Source organism: Choloepus didactylus, chromosome 11, assembly GCF_015220235.1.
Source record: "Choloepus didactylus isolate mChoDid1 chromosome 11, mChoDid1.pri, whole genome shotgun sequence".
NCBI lineage: Eukaryota > Metazoa > Chordata > Mammalia > Pilosa > Megalonychidae > Choloepus > Choloepus didactylus.
In genome coordinates, this window is record NC_051317.1 from 67,054,808 (window position 1) to 67,071,102 (window position 16,295).

A 16,295-nucleotide genomic window follows, 5' to 3' on the forward strand; every position below is an offset into this window, starting at 1 on the left:
AGAACAGATAAGCTATCGTGGGTGAGTTTAACATTCTGGGAATGCCCAGGAATGACTATGATTTGTTAATTTCTGGTGGGTGTGGTGGGAACAAGTTCACAGAAATGTTGCTATATTGGGTTATTTTCTTGGGATAGAGTAGGAACATGTTGGACTCCTTTATTATGGTTTGTTTGAAATGTTTTTTTTATTGCATGTTTTTAAATTTTTTTTGTTGATATAGTTGATTTAAAAAAAAAAAAGAGTGAATTGAAAAAAAAATGAAAAAAATATGCCGAGCCCCCTTGAGGAGCTGTTGGAAAATGCAAGGGTGTTGGGCTCCCCTACCTCGATGGTTGCTGATGTGCTTACAGACATAGGGTACTGGTGGTTTGATGGGCTGAGCCCTCTACCACAGGCTAGGCCTACCTACAATTGTGACTAAAAGCCTCCTCCCGAATAACTCTTTGTTGCTCAGATGTGGCCCTCTCTCTCTAGCTAAGCCAACTTGGCAGGTGAAATCACTGCCCTCCCCCCTACTTGGGATCTGACACCCAAGGGAGTGAATCCCCCTGGCAACTTGGAATATGACTGCTGGGGAAGAATCTAGAGCTGGCATCATGGGATGGAGAATATCTTCTTGACCAAAAGGGGGATGTGAAAGGAAATAAGCTTCAGTGGCAGAGATTCCAGAAGGAGCCAAGAGATCACTCTGGTGGGCACTCTTATGCACAATATAGACAACCCTTTTTAGGTTCTAACAAATTGGAATAGCTAGCAGCAAATACCTGAAACTATCAAACTACAACCCAGAACCCATGAATCTTGAAGATGATTGCATTAAAATGTAGCTTATGAGGGGTGACAATGTGATTGGGAAAGCCATACGGAACACACTCCTGTTTGTCTCATTTATGGAGAGATGAATAGAAAAATGGGAAAAGAAAGAAAAAAAAAGGAGAAAGAGGCATACAATGTTCTCTTTGCTTTAATTGTTCTTTTTCACTTTAATTTTTATTCTTATTATTTTTGTGTGTGTGGTAATGAAAATGTCAAAAATTAATTTTGGTGATGAATGCACAACTATATAATGTTACTGTAAACAACTGAATGTACGCTTTGTTTTGTATGATTGCATGGTATATCTCAATAAATTTAAAAAAAAGTCATAAAAAATGGTTAGGGAAGATATGTTGAACTGTATAATGAAAACACTGGGCATACATAAGGTAGAAATTGAAAGTTCAAAAAACCAACTGGCAGAATCTATGGAAATGAAAGGCACAACACAAGAGATGAAAGACACAATGGAAACACACAACAGCAGATCTCAAGGGGCAGAAGAAAACACTTAAGAGCTGGAGAACAAGGTACCTGAAAGCCTACACAAAAAAGAATAGATAGAGAAAAGAATGGAAAAATACAAGCAACATCTCTGGGAACTTAAGGACAAAATGAAAAGTAAGAATGTATGTGTTATTGGTGTCCCAGAAGGAGAAAAGAAGGGTAAAGGAGCAGAAGCAATAATGGAGGAAATAATGAAAATTTCCCATCTCTTACGAAAGACATAAAATTATGGATCCAAGAAGTGCAGTGTACCATAAACAGAATAGATCTGAATAGGCCTATGCCAAGACACTTAATAATCAGATTATCAAACATCAAAGATAAAGAGAGAATCCTGAAAGCAGCAAGAGAAAAACGATCCATCACATACAAAGGAAGCTTGATAAGACTATGTGTGGCTTTCTCAATAGAAACCATGGAGGCAAGAAGGAAGTGGGGTGATATATTTAAGATACTGAAAGAGAAAAACCACCAACCAAGAATCCTATATCCAGCAAAATTATCCTTCAAGTATGAGGGAGAGCTTAAAATATTCTTTGACAAACAGACAATGACAGAGTTTGTGAACAAGATGCCTGCTCTACAGGAAACACTAAAGGGAGCACTGCAGACAGAAAGGAAGAGACAGGAGTGAGAGGTCTGGAAAACAATTTTGGGAGATAGTAGCACAGCAGTGTAAATACACTGAACAAAGATGACTGTGAGTATGGTTGAAAGAAGAAGATTTGGACCATGTGGGACACCAGAACAAAAGACGAAGGATAAGGACTGTGACTGTGTAACTCAGGGAAACCTAGGGTGTTCAATGATTGTAATAAAAGGTATACATATGTTTTTACATGAGGTGGAACAAATGAATGTCAACATTGCAAGATGTTAAAAATAGGGTGAGATTGGGGGGGAAATACAATCAATGCAAACTAGAGACTATGATTTACAGCAACATTGCATTATGCTTCCTTTATATAAGAAAGGCAATACGCCAAAGCTAAATGCATATGGGGGGGGCATAGGGGAAGGGTATGGGACTCTTTAGGTTAATGTTATCTTTCCTTTTATTGCTTTCTAGCTGTCATGTTTTTGTTTTGTTTTTCTTCTCTCTTTCTCTTTTCTTTTTCTTTTGTCTCTCTGCCTTCTTTGACTCTTCCTCCTTTGTGGAAGAGATGGAGATGTCCTTATATAGATAGTGGCGATGGTGCTGAATAGATAAATACATGACTATACAGGGAACCAACAATTGTTTACTTAGGATAGAATTTATGGTGTGTGAACAAAACCATCTTAAAAGAAATGGGTTGATGAAGAAACCTTGAGGGCACTATATTGAGTGAAATAAGACTGACACATAAAGGCAAATATTGCAGGGTCTCACTGATATGAACTAATTATCATATGTACACTCATAGATATGAACTATACGTTACCAGGGTATAGAATGAAGCTAAAGAATGGGGAGCGGTTACTTATTATGAGCAGAATGTTTAACTAGGGTGAACTTAAACATTTGGAAATGGACAGGGGTGATGGTAGCCTGTTTTGAGAATAACTAACAGTGCTGAATGGTGTATGAATGTGGTGGAAAGGGTAAGCTCAGAGTCATGCATGTCACCAGAAGGAAAGTTGGAGGTTAAAAGATGGGAATGTATAAAACAGTGAATCTTGTGGTGGACAATGCTGTGATTAACTATACAAATATTAGAAATCTCTCTCATGAACTAAAACAAATGTATGTCACTATAACTAGAAGTTAATAATAGAGAGGCATATAGGAAAAAAAATACAGACCTATTGGAAATTATATACTACAGTTAGTTGTATTTTAACATGCTTTCATCAACAGTAACAAATGTACTATACCAAAACTATGAATCGATAATGGAGGGGGGCATGGTTAGGGGTATGGGAGGATTTGAGTTTCCTTTTTTTGTCTTTATTTCTTTTCTGGAGTAATGAAAATGTTCTAAAAACTGAAAAAAAAATTAACCAGCTGTATGATGGTACCATGGGCAACTGAGTGTACATTTTGGATTTTTGGATAGTTGTATGATATGTGAACAATCTCAATAAAAAAAAAAAAAAATATATATATATATATATATATATATACACACACACATACAGAAACAGAAATGAGAAAGGGATCAAAGCGATACATCACAAAAGATCAACTATTCAGAAAAGGAGGCTACAGTAAAGGAAAAGAGAGACACAAAAGATCTGTCATAAAAACCAAAGGAAAAAATGGCTGAAGTAAGTACTGCCTTTATAGTAATAACACTGAATGCTAATGATTAAGCTCCCCAATCAAAACACACAAATTGGCAGAATGGATAAGAAAGCACGATTCAACTATATATTGTTCATAGGAGACTCACTTTAGACCCAAAGACACAAATACATTGAAAGTGAAAGAAGGATGGTAATAATCCATGCAAATAGTAACCAAAAGAGAGCTAGTACTAATATCAGAAAAAATAGAGTTTAAGTCAAAAGCTGTTGCAAGAGACAAAGAAGGACACTATATATTAATAAAAGGGGCAATCCACCAAGAGGAAATAACAATCTTAAATATTTATGCACATAACCACTGTGCCCCAAAATACATGAGGCAAACACTGGCAAAACTGAAGGGAGGAATAGATACCTCTACAATAATAGTTGGAGACTTTAAGACACCACTTTCATCAATAGACAAAACATCTAGACAGAAGATCAATAAGGAAACAGAGAACTTGAACAACATGATAAATGAATTAGACCTAACAGACATATACAGAACATTTTACCCCCAAACTGTCGGATACACATTCTTCTCAATTGCACATGGATCATTCTCCAGGATAGACCACATGTTGGGTCATAAAACAAGTCTCAATAAATTTAAAAAAGATTAAAATTGTATAAAACATCTTCTCTGACCACAGTGGAATGAAACTGGAAATCAGTAATAGGGGGTGGGCAGTGGGAGGTGGGTGGGGGGAATGGAAAATTCACAGATATATAGAAGTTAAGTAACACACACTTAAACAATCAATAGGTCAAAGAAGAAATCAGAAAGGAAATCAGTAAATATCTTGAGACAAATGATAAAGAAAACACAACATATCAAAACCTATGGGATACAGCAAAGGCAGTGCTGAGAGGGAAATTTATAGCCCTAAATGCTTACAATAAAAAAGAAGAAAGAGCTGAAATCAAAGACCTAACTGTGCACCTGGAGGAACTAGAAAAAGAATGGGAAACTAAACTCAAAGCAAGCAGAAGGAAAGAAATAACAAATATTAAAACAGAAATAAATGCAATACAGAATTAAAGAAAAACAATAGAAAGCATTAACAAAAACAAAAGTTTGCTCTTTGAAAACAGCAATGAGATTGATAAACCATTAGCTACACTGACAAAGAATAAAATAGAGAGGACACAAATAAATAAAATCGGAAATGAGAGGGGGACATTCCTACTGACCCCACAGAAGTAAAAATGATCATAAGACAATACTATGAACAACTGTATGCCAGCAAATTAGACAACTTTGATGAGGTGGACAAATTCCTACAAACACATTAACAACCTACACTGACTCAAAAAAAAAAAAAAAAAAAAAAATAGAAGACCTCAACAAACCAATCACAAGTAGAGATTGAAGCAGTAATCAAAAAACTCCCAACAAAAAAAAGTCCAGGAACAAATGGCTCCGCAGTTGAATACTATCAAACATTTCAAGAAAAACTAATACCAATCCTGCTCAAACTCTCCCAAAAAATTGAAGAGGAGGAAACACTACCTAACTCATTCTATGAGGCCAATATTCTAATACCAAAGTCAAATAAAGATACTACAAGAAAAGAAAATTAGACCAATTTCTCTGATGAATATACATGCACAAATCCTCAACAAAATACCAGCAAATGGATAGCACATTAAAGAACTATGCCTAATGACCAAGTGGGATTTATCCCAGATATGCAAGGGTATTTTAACAGAAGAAAATCAATTAATGTAATATACTACAGTAACAGAATGAAGGGAAAAATACATATGATCTTCTCAATTGAGGCAGAAAAGGTGTTTGAGAAAATCCAGCATCCTTTCTTGATTAAAAACACTTAGAAAAATAGGAACAGAAGGAAACTTACTCAACACAGTAAAGGCCACATGTGAATAACCCACTGCTAACATCATACTCAATGGTGAAAGACTGAAAGCTTTCCCTCTAATATCTGGAACAAGACAAGGATGCTCACTGTCACAGCTGTTATTCAACATTATACTGGAAGTTCTAGTCAGAACAATTAGGCAAGAAAAAGAAATAAAAGGCAAAGATATTAGAAAGTATGCAGATGACATACACTTATGTATAGAAAGTCCTTAAAAATCTACAACAAAACTCCTAGATCTAATAAATGAATTCAGCAAAGTGGTGGGGTAAAAGATCAACATGCAAAATCAGTGGTGCTTTATACTATTCCTCTAATAATGAGGAGGAATTCAAGAAAAAAATTCCATTTATAATATGAACTAAAAGAATCAACTAGGAAAAAATTTATCCAAGTATATGAAGGACTTGTACACAGAAAACTACAAAATTTTGCTGAAAAAAATTAAAGATCTAAATAAATGGAAGGACATTCCATGCTCATGATTGGAAGACTAAATATTGAAACAATGTCACTTCTACCCAAAATGATTTACCAATTCAACACAAATCTCAATAAAAATCTCAACAGCCTTCTTTGCAGAAATGGAAAAGTCAGTCATTAAATTCATTTGGAAGGGTAAGGGACCCCAAATAGCCAAAACCATCTTGACAAGGAAAACAAAGTTGGAGGATTCATGCTTCTTGACTTTAAAACTTATAACATCGTGGGATTGAGAAAGCCTTCTTGACCAAAAAATGGAAAAGAAATGAAACCAAATAAAGTTTTCAGTGGCTGAGAGATTTCAAATGGAGTTGAGGTCATTCTGGAGGTCATTTGTATGCATTATAGAGAGATCCCTTTTTAGCTTTAATGTATTGGAATAGCTAGAAGGAAATACCTGAAATGGTTGAACTGCAACCCAGTGCCCTTGATTCTTGGAGATGAGTGTATAACTATATAGCTTCCATGGTGTGACTGTGTATAGTGAAAACGTTGTGGCTCGCACTCCCTTTATCCAGTGTATGTATGGATGGATAGAAAAATGGGGACAAAAATTAAATGAATAATAGGGGGCATGGGGGGATGGAATGTTTGGGGTGTTCTTTTTTACCTTTATTTTTATTCATAATTACATATTTTTTTGGAGTAATGAAAATGTTCAAAAATTGATTGTGGTCATGAAAGCACAACTATCTGATGGTACCGTGAACAACTGATTGCACACTGTGGATGATTATATATGGTGTGGGAATATATCTTAACAAAACTGAATTTAAAAATAAAAATAAAAAAATAAAAAAAAAACTTATTACAAAGCTACAGTGGTCAAAACAGCATGGTACTGGCATAAGGATAGATACATAGACCAATGGAATTCAGTTGAGAACCCAGAACTAGATCTTCACATCTATGGCCAATTGATTTTTTTTTCCAATTTGTTTTTGAAAAGGCTGTCAAGTCCACTCAATTGGGAAAGAATAGCATCCTCAGCAAATGGTGCTGGGAAAACTGGATATTCATATGCAAAAGAATGAAAGGGGGGCACCACTTCATACCAAATGCAAAAGTTAACTCAAAATGGATCAAAGGCCTTAATATAAGAATCAGGACTATAAAACTCATAGTAGAAAGCATAGGGCAGTATCTTCAAGATCTTATGTTAGGCAAAGCCTTCTTAGAATTTTTACCTAAAACACAAGCAACAAAGGGAAAAATAGATAAATGGAACCTCAAAAAATTAAAAACTTTTGTGCCTCAAAGGACTTTATCATGAAAGTGAAAAGACAACTTACTCAATGGGAGAAAATATTTGGAAACCACATATCCAATAAATATCCAGAATACATAAAGAAATCCTAGAACTCAACAATAAAAAAACAATTTTAAAAATGGGCAAAGGACTTGAATAGATATTTCTCCAAAGAGGATATACAAATGGCCAAACAGAACATGAAAACATGTTCAGCACCATTAGCAATTAGGGAAGTGCAAACCAAAACCACAAGATACTATTTCATACCCACTAGGTTACTATTTAAAAAAAACAGATAATTACAAGTTTTGGTAAGAATGTGGAGAAACAGGAACACTCATTCACTGTTGGTGGGAATGTAGGATGATGCAACCACTGTGGAAGACAGTTTGGCAGTTCCTTGAAAAGTTAGGCATAGAATTACCATATGAACTTATAATACCACTTCTAGGTATATACTCAAAAAGTTTGAAAGTAGGGATTTGGCAGATATTTGCACACCAATGCTCATGGCAGCATTATTCACAGTTGCCAAAAGGAAGCAACCCCAAGTGTCCATCAATCAATGAATGTATAAATAATATGTGGTATATACATCAAAGGAATATTATTCAACCATAAAAATAAATGAAGTTCTGATATATGCATTAACATGGATGTACCTTGAAGACATCATGTTGAGTGCAATAAGTGAAACATAAAAGGACAAATACTATATAATTTCACTGACATGAAATAATTATAAGCAAACCCGTAGAGTCAGAATCTAGAATATAGGTTACCAGGTGCCAGGGAGGGGGTAGGGAATGGAGAGTTAAGGTTTAAATTGTACAGAGTTTCCATTTGGGTTGATTGTAATGTTTTGGTTATGGATGGTAGTTTTGGTAGCACAACATTGTGAATGTAATTAACAGCCTGATCTATAAATGTCACTGCGGTTAAAAGGAGAAATTTTAGAGTATATATATGTTATTAATATAAAAACTAAAAAAGACAAAACATAGGACTGTACAACACAATGAACCCAATTGTAAATGATCAACTATAGTTAATAATACAATTATAAAAATGTTCTTTCATGAATTGTAACAAATGTACTATACTTTTGCAAGGTGTTAATAATAGGTTGGTATGTGGGAACTCTGAATTTTATGCATAATTTTCTGTAAACCCACAATTTCTATAATAATAATAATAATTATAATAAAAAGAAAGCCATGATTGCCACAGGAGTTTAATCTTACTTGCTAATCTTGTGATGATTAATGCTTGGGCTAAAATTTTAATATTCTTTCAGAAGTTCTGATTAATTCTACCAGAATGAAAGACTTAGGTAGATCCTCTTAGTATTAGAAACATGGCTAATGCCATTCCACTATGTAAAAAGTAGAAGAATATGTTTCCAGATGATTAGCTCTAAAACATAATGAAAAATCCGTTTCCTTCAACACAAATTAAGTTGAAAGTGAAAAATTAAAGTCCAGTAAATATCATTTATGTAAATTCTGACAGCTAGACAATATTAAATTTTTTATTGGTGCATACATAAGTAGTGGAAATGCAAAGATATGAACGAGAATGATATATACCAAATTTATGAGAGTAATTGCATTTGAGGAGTGGGGTGAGAGGAATGCCACCAGTGCTTGCGTTTTGAGGGACGAAGAAGTGGTACAAAGTACTCTATAGCTTCTGTAACTGTTTTCTTAAGAAAGGGTTCTGAAGTATGTATATATATTAATATATGTATTATAAATAAAAAAACCTTAGTTAACTCTGGATAGTGAATATTCGATGCTTGTTACATTTCTTTAAACTTGTTTCTTTATATGGGCATTTTCATAATTAACGATTAATACAATCCTTAAAATTTATTATTTGTTCATAGTTATATTTAAATATATAGAGCCAGAAGATGTTAAAACTTTGTGTAATGCACATGGTATGGACGTGTTCATTCATTTTTTTACCCTCTGTTTACATGGAGAATCTAGAAGTGTAGTACAAATTAAGTCAAGAGCTAGTTTTCAAATTAAATAACCCCCAAATGCATAGTTTTTCTTTAATAATATTCAATACATTTTTCTCACCTTAATAAATTTTTGGTTTACTAATTTCACAGGCAAGTCCCTCAAATTTGATTGGACAGGTACACAAACATTGCCCATCCAGCTGTACCACAGTCCCTCCGTTTCGGCATGAGTAACATTTGTTTGCACTGTATTCGTTAACATAGTCTTCAATGGCTCTTTCCAAATTTTCCTTCTTTAGGTGAGCATCTTTCATTTTCACTGGAATCAAATTATGTATAGGAGACAGCTGCAAGAAAACAAAACATTTCATTTTAAGTATTTTTCAATTGAGGGAGCCACAGGATATTCTTCATTCAATCGTTTATCCATAAAATAATATGATGTTACTTTTTAAGATTATGCTGATGATCAAAACCATTCATGATCTCTACCATCATGAAGATCAGATTATGTTGGGAAGGAGGCTGATACTAATAAAATAATCACAAAGATAAATTAAAAACGAAGACTGTGACAGGTACAGATATAAAAAGAACAAGTATTCATGCTTTGAAAAAAGTGAAGAATAGGGAGATTTAAACTTGTGAAAGTATAATTTATTGAAATATTATTTTTTGAATTTTTCTTGCTGCATTTGCCCCTTCTCCATTCCTGCAGAAGGTAGCCATGTGCTTGCTACCTCTTGTCTTGTTTCTCATGTGTGAAATGCCATGTACAGGATGCTCCTGAAGGGAATCTCTTTCTTGGCTTGTTTTCTCTAAAATCATAAATTCACTGAGAAAGTTTTTGCTGGAGAAAGAAGTGTGGACAGAATACCTTTGAGGAAGGGGATTTCTTAAGACCAGAAAGGGGATAGAGGTTAGTATATACTCCAAGTAGCAGGAAGCCATGACTAGCTCTCTAGCAGCTATTTCGGGAAGTAGCAGGACCAGTGGAATGTCCCTAGAGAAGCTGGATATCAAAGACCAGGGCTCCAGTTTTGTTAGTGATTCCCACCCCAAGCTTGACATGAATCACTTGACTTCAAGTCCACAATGGACTAAAGATTTACGTATCTCCATTTCCCTAATACCACAGAAGTATCTGGGTTCTTGTACCAATTTTGGCAACAGGGAAGGGCTTCCCTGACTCCCATCTGACAAATGAATGTGAATTTTCCACTAGCATGGAGGGACTAGGTCTCAAAGCCAGACAATGAAAATGAAGTAAAATGATGTATCTTCCACACTCAAATGCTGGTGGTAAGATACAGGCTACAACTAAAGCTGGGGATTTTGGAAAGTCTTTCCTGAGATAAAGGCTATTGAGCTGAGATTTGAAGGTGATAAGGCAGAGAGATGAGTATTGTAGGTAGATAGTGAATTTCAAAAGTTCTTATGGTGGAGGGACCACAATATTTAGGGAAAAATCAAATCATGTGTTCATTTAATTTAAGCAAATTCAACCATGTGACTATACAGAGCTGTTCGAGTAAACTGTTTGAAATAGAGGCCCTTTGTGGACAGAGCTTTTTAAAATAAGAGACCATAAAATCTAAAAGAAATTGGAATCTATATACTCCAGAAATAAGAGATAAAACAAATGTTGTAAATTTGCAAAAGGGGTAATGATGAGTAAATAATTCGGACTAACCCTTTCTCTGAGGACAATGAGAAAAGCTAAACAACATAAAACCAAAATTTAAAAGTCTGACTAAAGATCCTGGAAAAGTAACAAGGTAATAAAGAATTACTGGGCTAAGATCTAGGCGAAAGTGGAAAGCCAGATATATGAGCCCATTATTTTGGGCAATTTCTAACTCAGAATGAGCGAGCCAAAGGATTAAAAGAGTAGAACATTACTAGGTTAGGGGAAAAGGTGGGAATTTAGGACCAACCAAGGTAAACAAGCCATGCTTTGGGTTGGGACACAAAGGACTACATTCCTTGAAGTAAAGGGAACTGGAAGTGGGGTAGCCCTAGCACAGACTGCAACCCAGTTTTGATTAAGATAATGTTGGACTGTTAGTGCCCCTATAATTACATTCAGATAATTCCAGATCATTAGTGCCCCAGGAACTCTGAAGGTGTGAATTCGAATTTTCCTTGGAGGAAAAAAATTTCTATGACAATTTTTAAATGACAATATCCAGCCCACAAGAAAAATAACCAGGTATGTCCCTGTTCCAATCAAGATGGTGGAGTGAGATGCTTTGACCAACCAGCAAGAACTGGCAGAAACATCTTTCTCAAAGCTCCAGAAAACAATTAAAGGACTGCAATAACAGGGTGAGTGCTGAATCAAAAAAAGATTACTTGAAAGCAGTAGGATCACTCTCACTCCCTCTCTTTCTGCCGCCATCTTGGTTCCACGTTCACCACACAAAATGCCCAGTGAAGCCACAGAAACCACCCCTGCTACAGAGCAGGAGTTGCCACAGCCCCAGGCTGAGACAGGGCCTGGAACAGAATCTGACAGTGATGAATCAGTTCAGAGCTAGAAGAACAGAAGTCTACACAAGTAACCACACAACAGGCCCAGATGGTAGCAGCAGCTGAAATTATTGAAGAACCAGTCAGTAAAGCAAAATAGATTCAAAGTGAAATGAAGGCAGGGAAGGCTATGTCCAAAGTGGGTCTTTGATAGGTTACAGGGGTTACTAGAGTCACTATCCAGAAATCTAAGAATATCCTCTTTGTCATCATAATGCCAAATGTCTACAAGAGCCCAGCTTCAAATACCTACATACTTTGGGGGGAAGCCAAGATTGAGGATTTATCTCAAGAGCACAAGCAGCAGTTGCTGAGAAAAATTCAAAGTACAAGGTGAAGCTGTCTCAAACATTCAAGAAAACACACAGACTCCAACTGTACAAGAGGAGAGTGAAGAGTAAGAGGTTGACGAGACAGGCACGGAAGTTAAGTTCGTAGAACTGGTCATGTCACAAGCAAATGTGTAGACAGCAAAGGCAGTTCAAGCCCTGAAGAAAAACAGAAATGATATTGTAAATATTATTATGGCATTAACAATTTAATCATCTGAAAATGAGGACTTTTTTAGGTGTTTCAAAAGAGTAACCTGCAACCAGTCACACATTGGACACAAGTTTGGAATTGGAGGAAAAGCTGAGATCGCAGCGAACATTGTAAGTTCCCCAGACCAGGGGTCTGGCACCCCTCCCCACCCAGACCTCACAGACTGTCTTGCTGCCAGCTCCCTGAAAGGGTGGAAAAAAAAACCAAAGAACAGCAATCTGCTGAGGGCAAGAAGGGAGGCTCAACCCAGCCTCAACTGCAGAATTAATTAACAAATTAATTAACTAATTTTGGGAGCTGGGGTGCTAAAGAAAGGCTGGGCTCCAAGAAGTGGGGGCACGTAAAAGTGGGCACCAATTCCCAGACTCCAAAAAAGCCATTTTTTTTCCCCTACATTTTGTCCCTTCTGGCTTCTCACTGATCCCTTATCTTTTTGCATTTCAATAGCCCCCCTCAGGGGTGGAACTGAAGCTGTTGGAGAGTAATTATCAGACAATAGCCCAAAGCATATCTTTAAATGCTCTATTCTGACACTGACAAAACTCCCAGGCTGGGGAAAGACTTTTAAAAGAGATTCTTTTTTTTTTCTTTTTTCTTTTTCTTGTTTTTCTTTTCTACTTTTTTTTTTTTAATCTAGAAGTAATATATGTGGTTATTTTCTAACAGAAAGCCCAGATTGAGGGACTAGGCTGGGCTTGGGGGGAGGCAGAGTACCTACAGTGTCTTTGAGTTCTGTATTCACTACTGAAGGCCTCCACCCCCATCTTTAATTGGCAACTCAGGCTTACCAAGGAATCTACCTGGAGAGGCCCCAAAGAGGAGAGGGGAGAAGGGAATAGTGCCCCTGAGAGACAACTGGAGTTCTGAGGATTGGGAGAGTGGAGGGAGGTCCAGCTCAACTGGCAGTCCTCCTTCTGGGAACTCAGACCCCAGGGGCTGGAATTCAGATTCCAGCTTCAGTCAGCCATGCCCCTGACAGGATCAGAGTCACCAGGAGCACTAAAGTCTACATACCTCCTTACACTGGTGGGGGAGCTGCAGGCTGGCAAGCACCACCTGCTGGACAGGAGAGGAAAAGCACCAATTCTAAAGGCCTCATAGGAGGGTCTCATTCTCAGGAAAACTCCATACCCTCCCAATGAGACCTGGGCCTCACTAGACTGGGAAAATCTGACTAAGGTTGACCATATCTGAGGAGACCCACTCACAAAAAGGTTACATAGAGGCAGAGCAAGAAACAGAAAAAACAAGAGGGGAAAAATTCTGATCAACTAAATAGAACCTAAGTTAGAGGTCTAGAATAAGTTGAACTGAATAACAGAGGCCAGAGAACAAAGCCAACCAACAAGAAAACCATTAGGTAAAAGATAGAAAACAAGCTCCAAAATAAACTAATCAAGAAAATCAGATGCCTAGACAACTTAAGATAACAAGCCATACCAGGAAACACAAAAACATGGACCAGCCAAAGGAACAAACTAATAGCTCAGCTGAGACACAGGAGTGGAGGCAACTAATGCTAAATAAATTTGATGAAATGAAGGAAGATATAGCAAAAGAGCTGAAGGATATAAAGAAGACACTGGATGACCATAAAGAAGAATTCATAAACTTAAAAAAACAAATGGCAGAACTCATGGGAATGAAGGCCACAATGGAGGAGATGAAAAACACAATGGAGGGACACAACAGTAGATTTGAACAGGCAGAAGAAAGGATCAGTGAACTGGAAGACAGGTCATTTGAATTCATACACACAAAAGAACAGACGGTGAAAAAAATGGAAAAATATGAGCAGGGTCTTAGGGAGCTGAGTGACAACAGGAAACACACAAATATACATGTTATGGGTATCCCAGAAGGAGAAGAGAGGGGAAAAGGGGCAGAAAGAGTAATAGAAGACATATTCACTGAAAATTTCCCAACTCTTATAAAAGACAGAAAATTAGAGATTCAAGAAGTACAACGTACCCCAAATAGAATAGATCCCAATAGACCTACTCCAAGACACTTACTGGTCAGATTGTCCAATGTCAAAGACAAAGAGAGGATTCTGAAAGCAGCAAGAGAAAAGCGATCCGTCACATACAAGGGAAAGTCGATAAGACTATGTACAGATTTCTCTGCAGAAACCATGGAGGCAAGAAGACAGTGGCATGATATATTTAAGATACTGAAAGAGAAAAACTGCCAACCAAGAATTCTATATCCAGCAAAACTTTCCTTCAAAAATGAGGGAGAGATTAAAACATTTTCAGAAAAACAGACACTGAGAGATTTTGTGAATAAGAGACCGGCACTACAAGAAATACTAAAGGGAGTGCTACAGGCTGATAGGAAAAGACAGGAGAGAGAGAGTTGGAGAAGAGTGCAGAAATGAAGATTATCAGGAAAGGTAAAAGGAGAGGAAAAAATAAGATATGACATATAAATTCCAAAAAACAAAATGGTAGTAGAAAGTACTGCCCTTACAGTAATAACACTAAATATAAATGGATTAAACTCCCCAATAAAAAGACACAGACTGGCAGAATGGATTAAAAAACAGGACCCATCTATATACTGTCTACAAGAAACTCACTTTAGACACAAGGACAAACATAGACTGAAAGTGAAAGGTTGGAAAAAGATATTTCATGCAAACAACAACCAAGAAAAAGCGGGAGTAGCTATATTAATATCAGACAAGTTAGACTCCAAAAGCAAAACAATTAAAAGAGACAAAGAAGGACACTATATATTAATAAAAGGGTCAGTTCATCAAGAAAACATAACAATCATTTATGCACCAAGTCAGAATGCCCCAAAATTCATGAGGCAAACACTGCGATCACTGAAAGGAGAAATAGATACCTCTACAATAATAGTTGGAGACTTCAATACACCACTCTCATCAATGGATAGAACATCTAGACAGAGGATCACTAAAGAAACAGAGATGTTGAATTGTATGATAAATGAACTAGACTTGACAGACATTTATAGAACACTACATCCAACAACATCAGGATACACTTTTTTCTCAAGTGCTCATGGAACATTCTCCAGGATAGACCACATGTTGGGTCACAAAGCAAGTCTCAACAAATTTAAAAATATCAATATTAAAAATATTGATATTATACAAAACACTTTCTCAGACCACAATGGAATGAAGTTGGAAATAAATAAAAGGCAGAAGGTCATAAAATTCACAAACATATGGAGGCTAAACAATACCCTCTTAGAAAACCAGTGGGTAAAGGAAGAAATTACAAGAGAAATTAGTAAATACCTCGAGGCAAATGACAATGAAAACACAACTTATCAAGACTTATGGGATGCAGCAAAGGCAGTGCTGAGAGGGAAATTTATTGCCTTAAATGCTTATATTAAAAGAGAAGAGAGAGCAAAAATTGAAGAGTTAACTGCTCACCTGGAGGAATTAGAGAAAGAACAGCAAACTAACCCCAAAGCAAGCAGAAGGGAAGAAATAACAAAGATTAGAGCAGAAATAAATGCAATTGAGAACAGGAAAACAATAGAGAGAATCAACAAAACCAGAAGTTGGTTCTTTGAGAAAATCAATAAAATTGATGGACCACTGGCTAGGCTAACAAAAAAAAAAGAGAGATCAGATGCAAATAAATGCAATCAGAAATGGGAAAGGAAATATAACTACCATCCTTGCAGAAATTAAGGAGATAATGAGAAGATACTATGAGCAACTATATGCTAATAAACTAGACAACTTAGATGAAATGGACAACTTCCTAGAAAAGCATAAACAACCAACATTAACTCAAGAAGAAATAGATGACCTCAACAAACCAATCACAAGTAAAGAGATTGAGTCAGTCATCAAAAAGCTCCCAAAAAGGAAAAGCCCAGGACCAGATGGTTTCACATGTGAATTCTACCAAGCATTCAAGAATGAATTAGTACCAATCCTGCTCAAACGCTTCAAAAAAATTGAAGAAGAGGGAAAGCTACCTAACTCTTTCTATGAAGCCAACATCACCCTAATACCAAAACCAGACAAAGATACTAC

General features: G+C 36.4%; 1 protein-coding gene and 1 pseudogene across 1 annotated transcript in view; one reads left to right on the forward strand and one right to left on the reverse strand.

The window, feature by feature from the left end:
- The window catches only part of C9 (complement C9), a 100,679-nt gene that overhangs the window by 14,590 nt on the left and 69,794 nt on the right, over positions 1 to 16,295 (reverse strand). Inside the window, exon 10 of the mRNA XM_037799242.1 lies at positions 9,309 to 9,537. Within this exon, the coding sequence (XP_037655170.1) occupies positions 9,310 to 9,537 (228 nt within the window). The 3' untranslated portion in view covers position 9,309. The remainder of the gene's footprint in view (positions 1 to 9,308; positions 9,538 to 16,295) is intronic.
- Positions 11,617 to 12,264, forward strand: LOC119506254 (annotated as a pseudogene).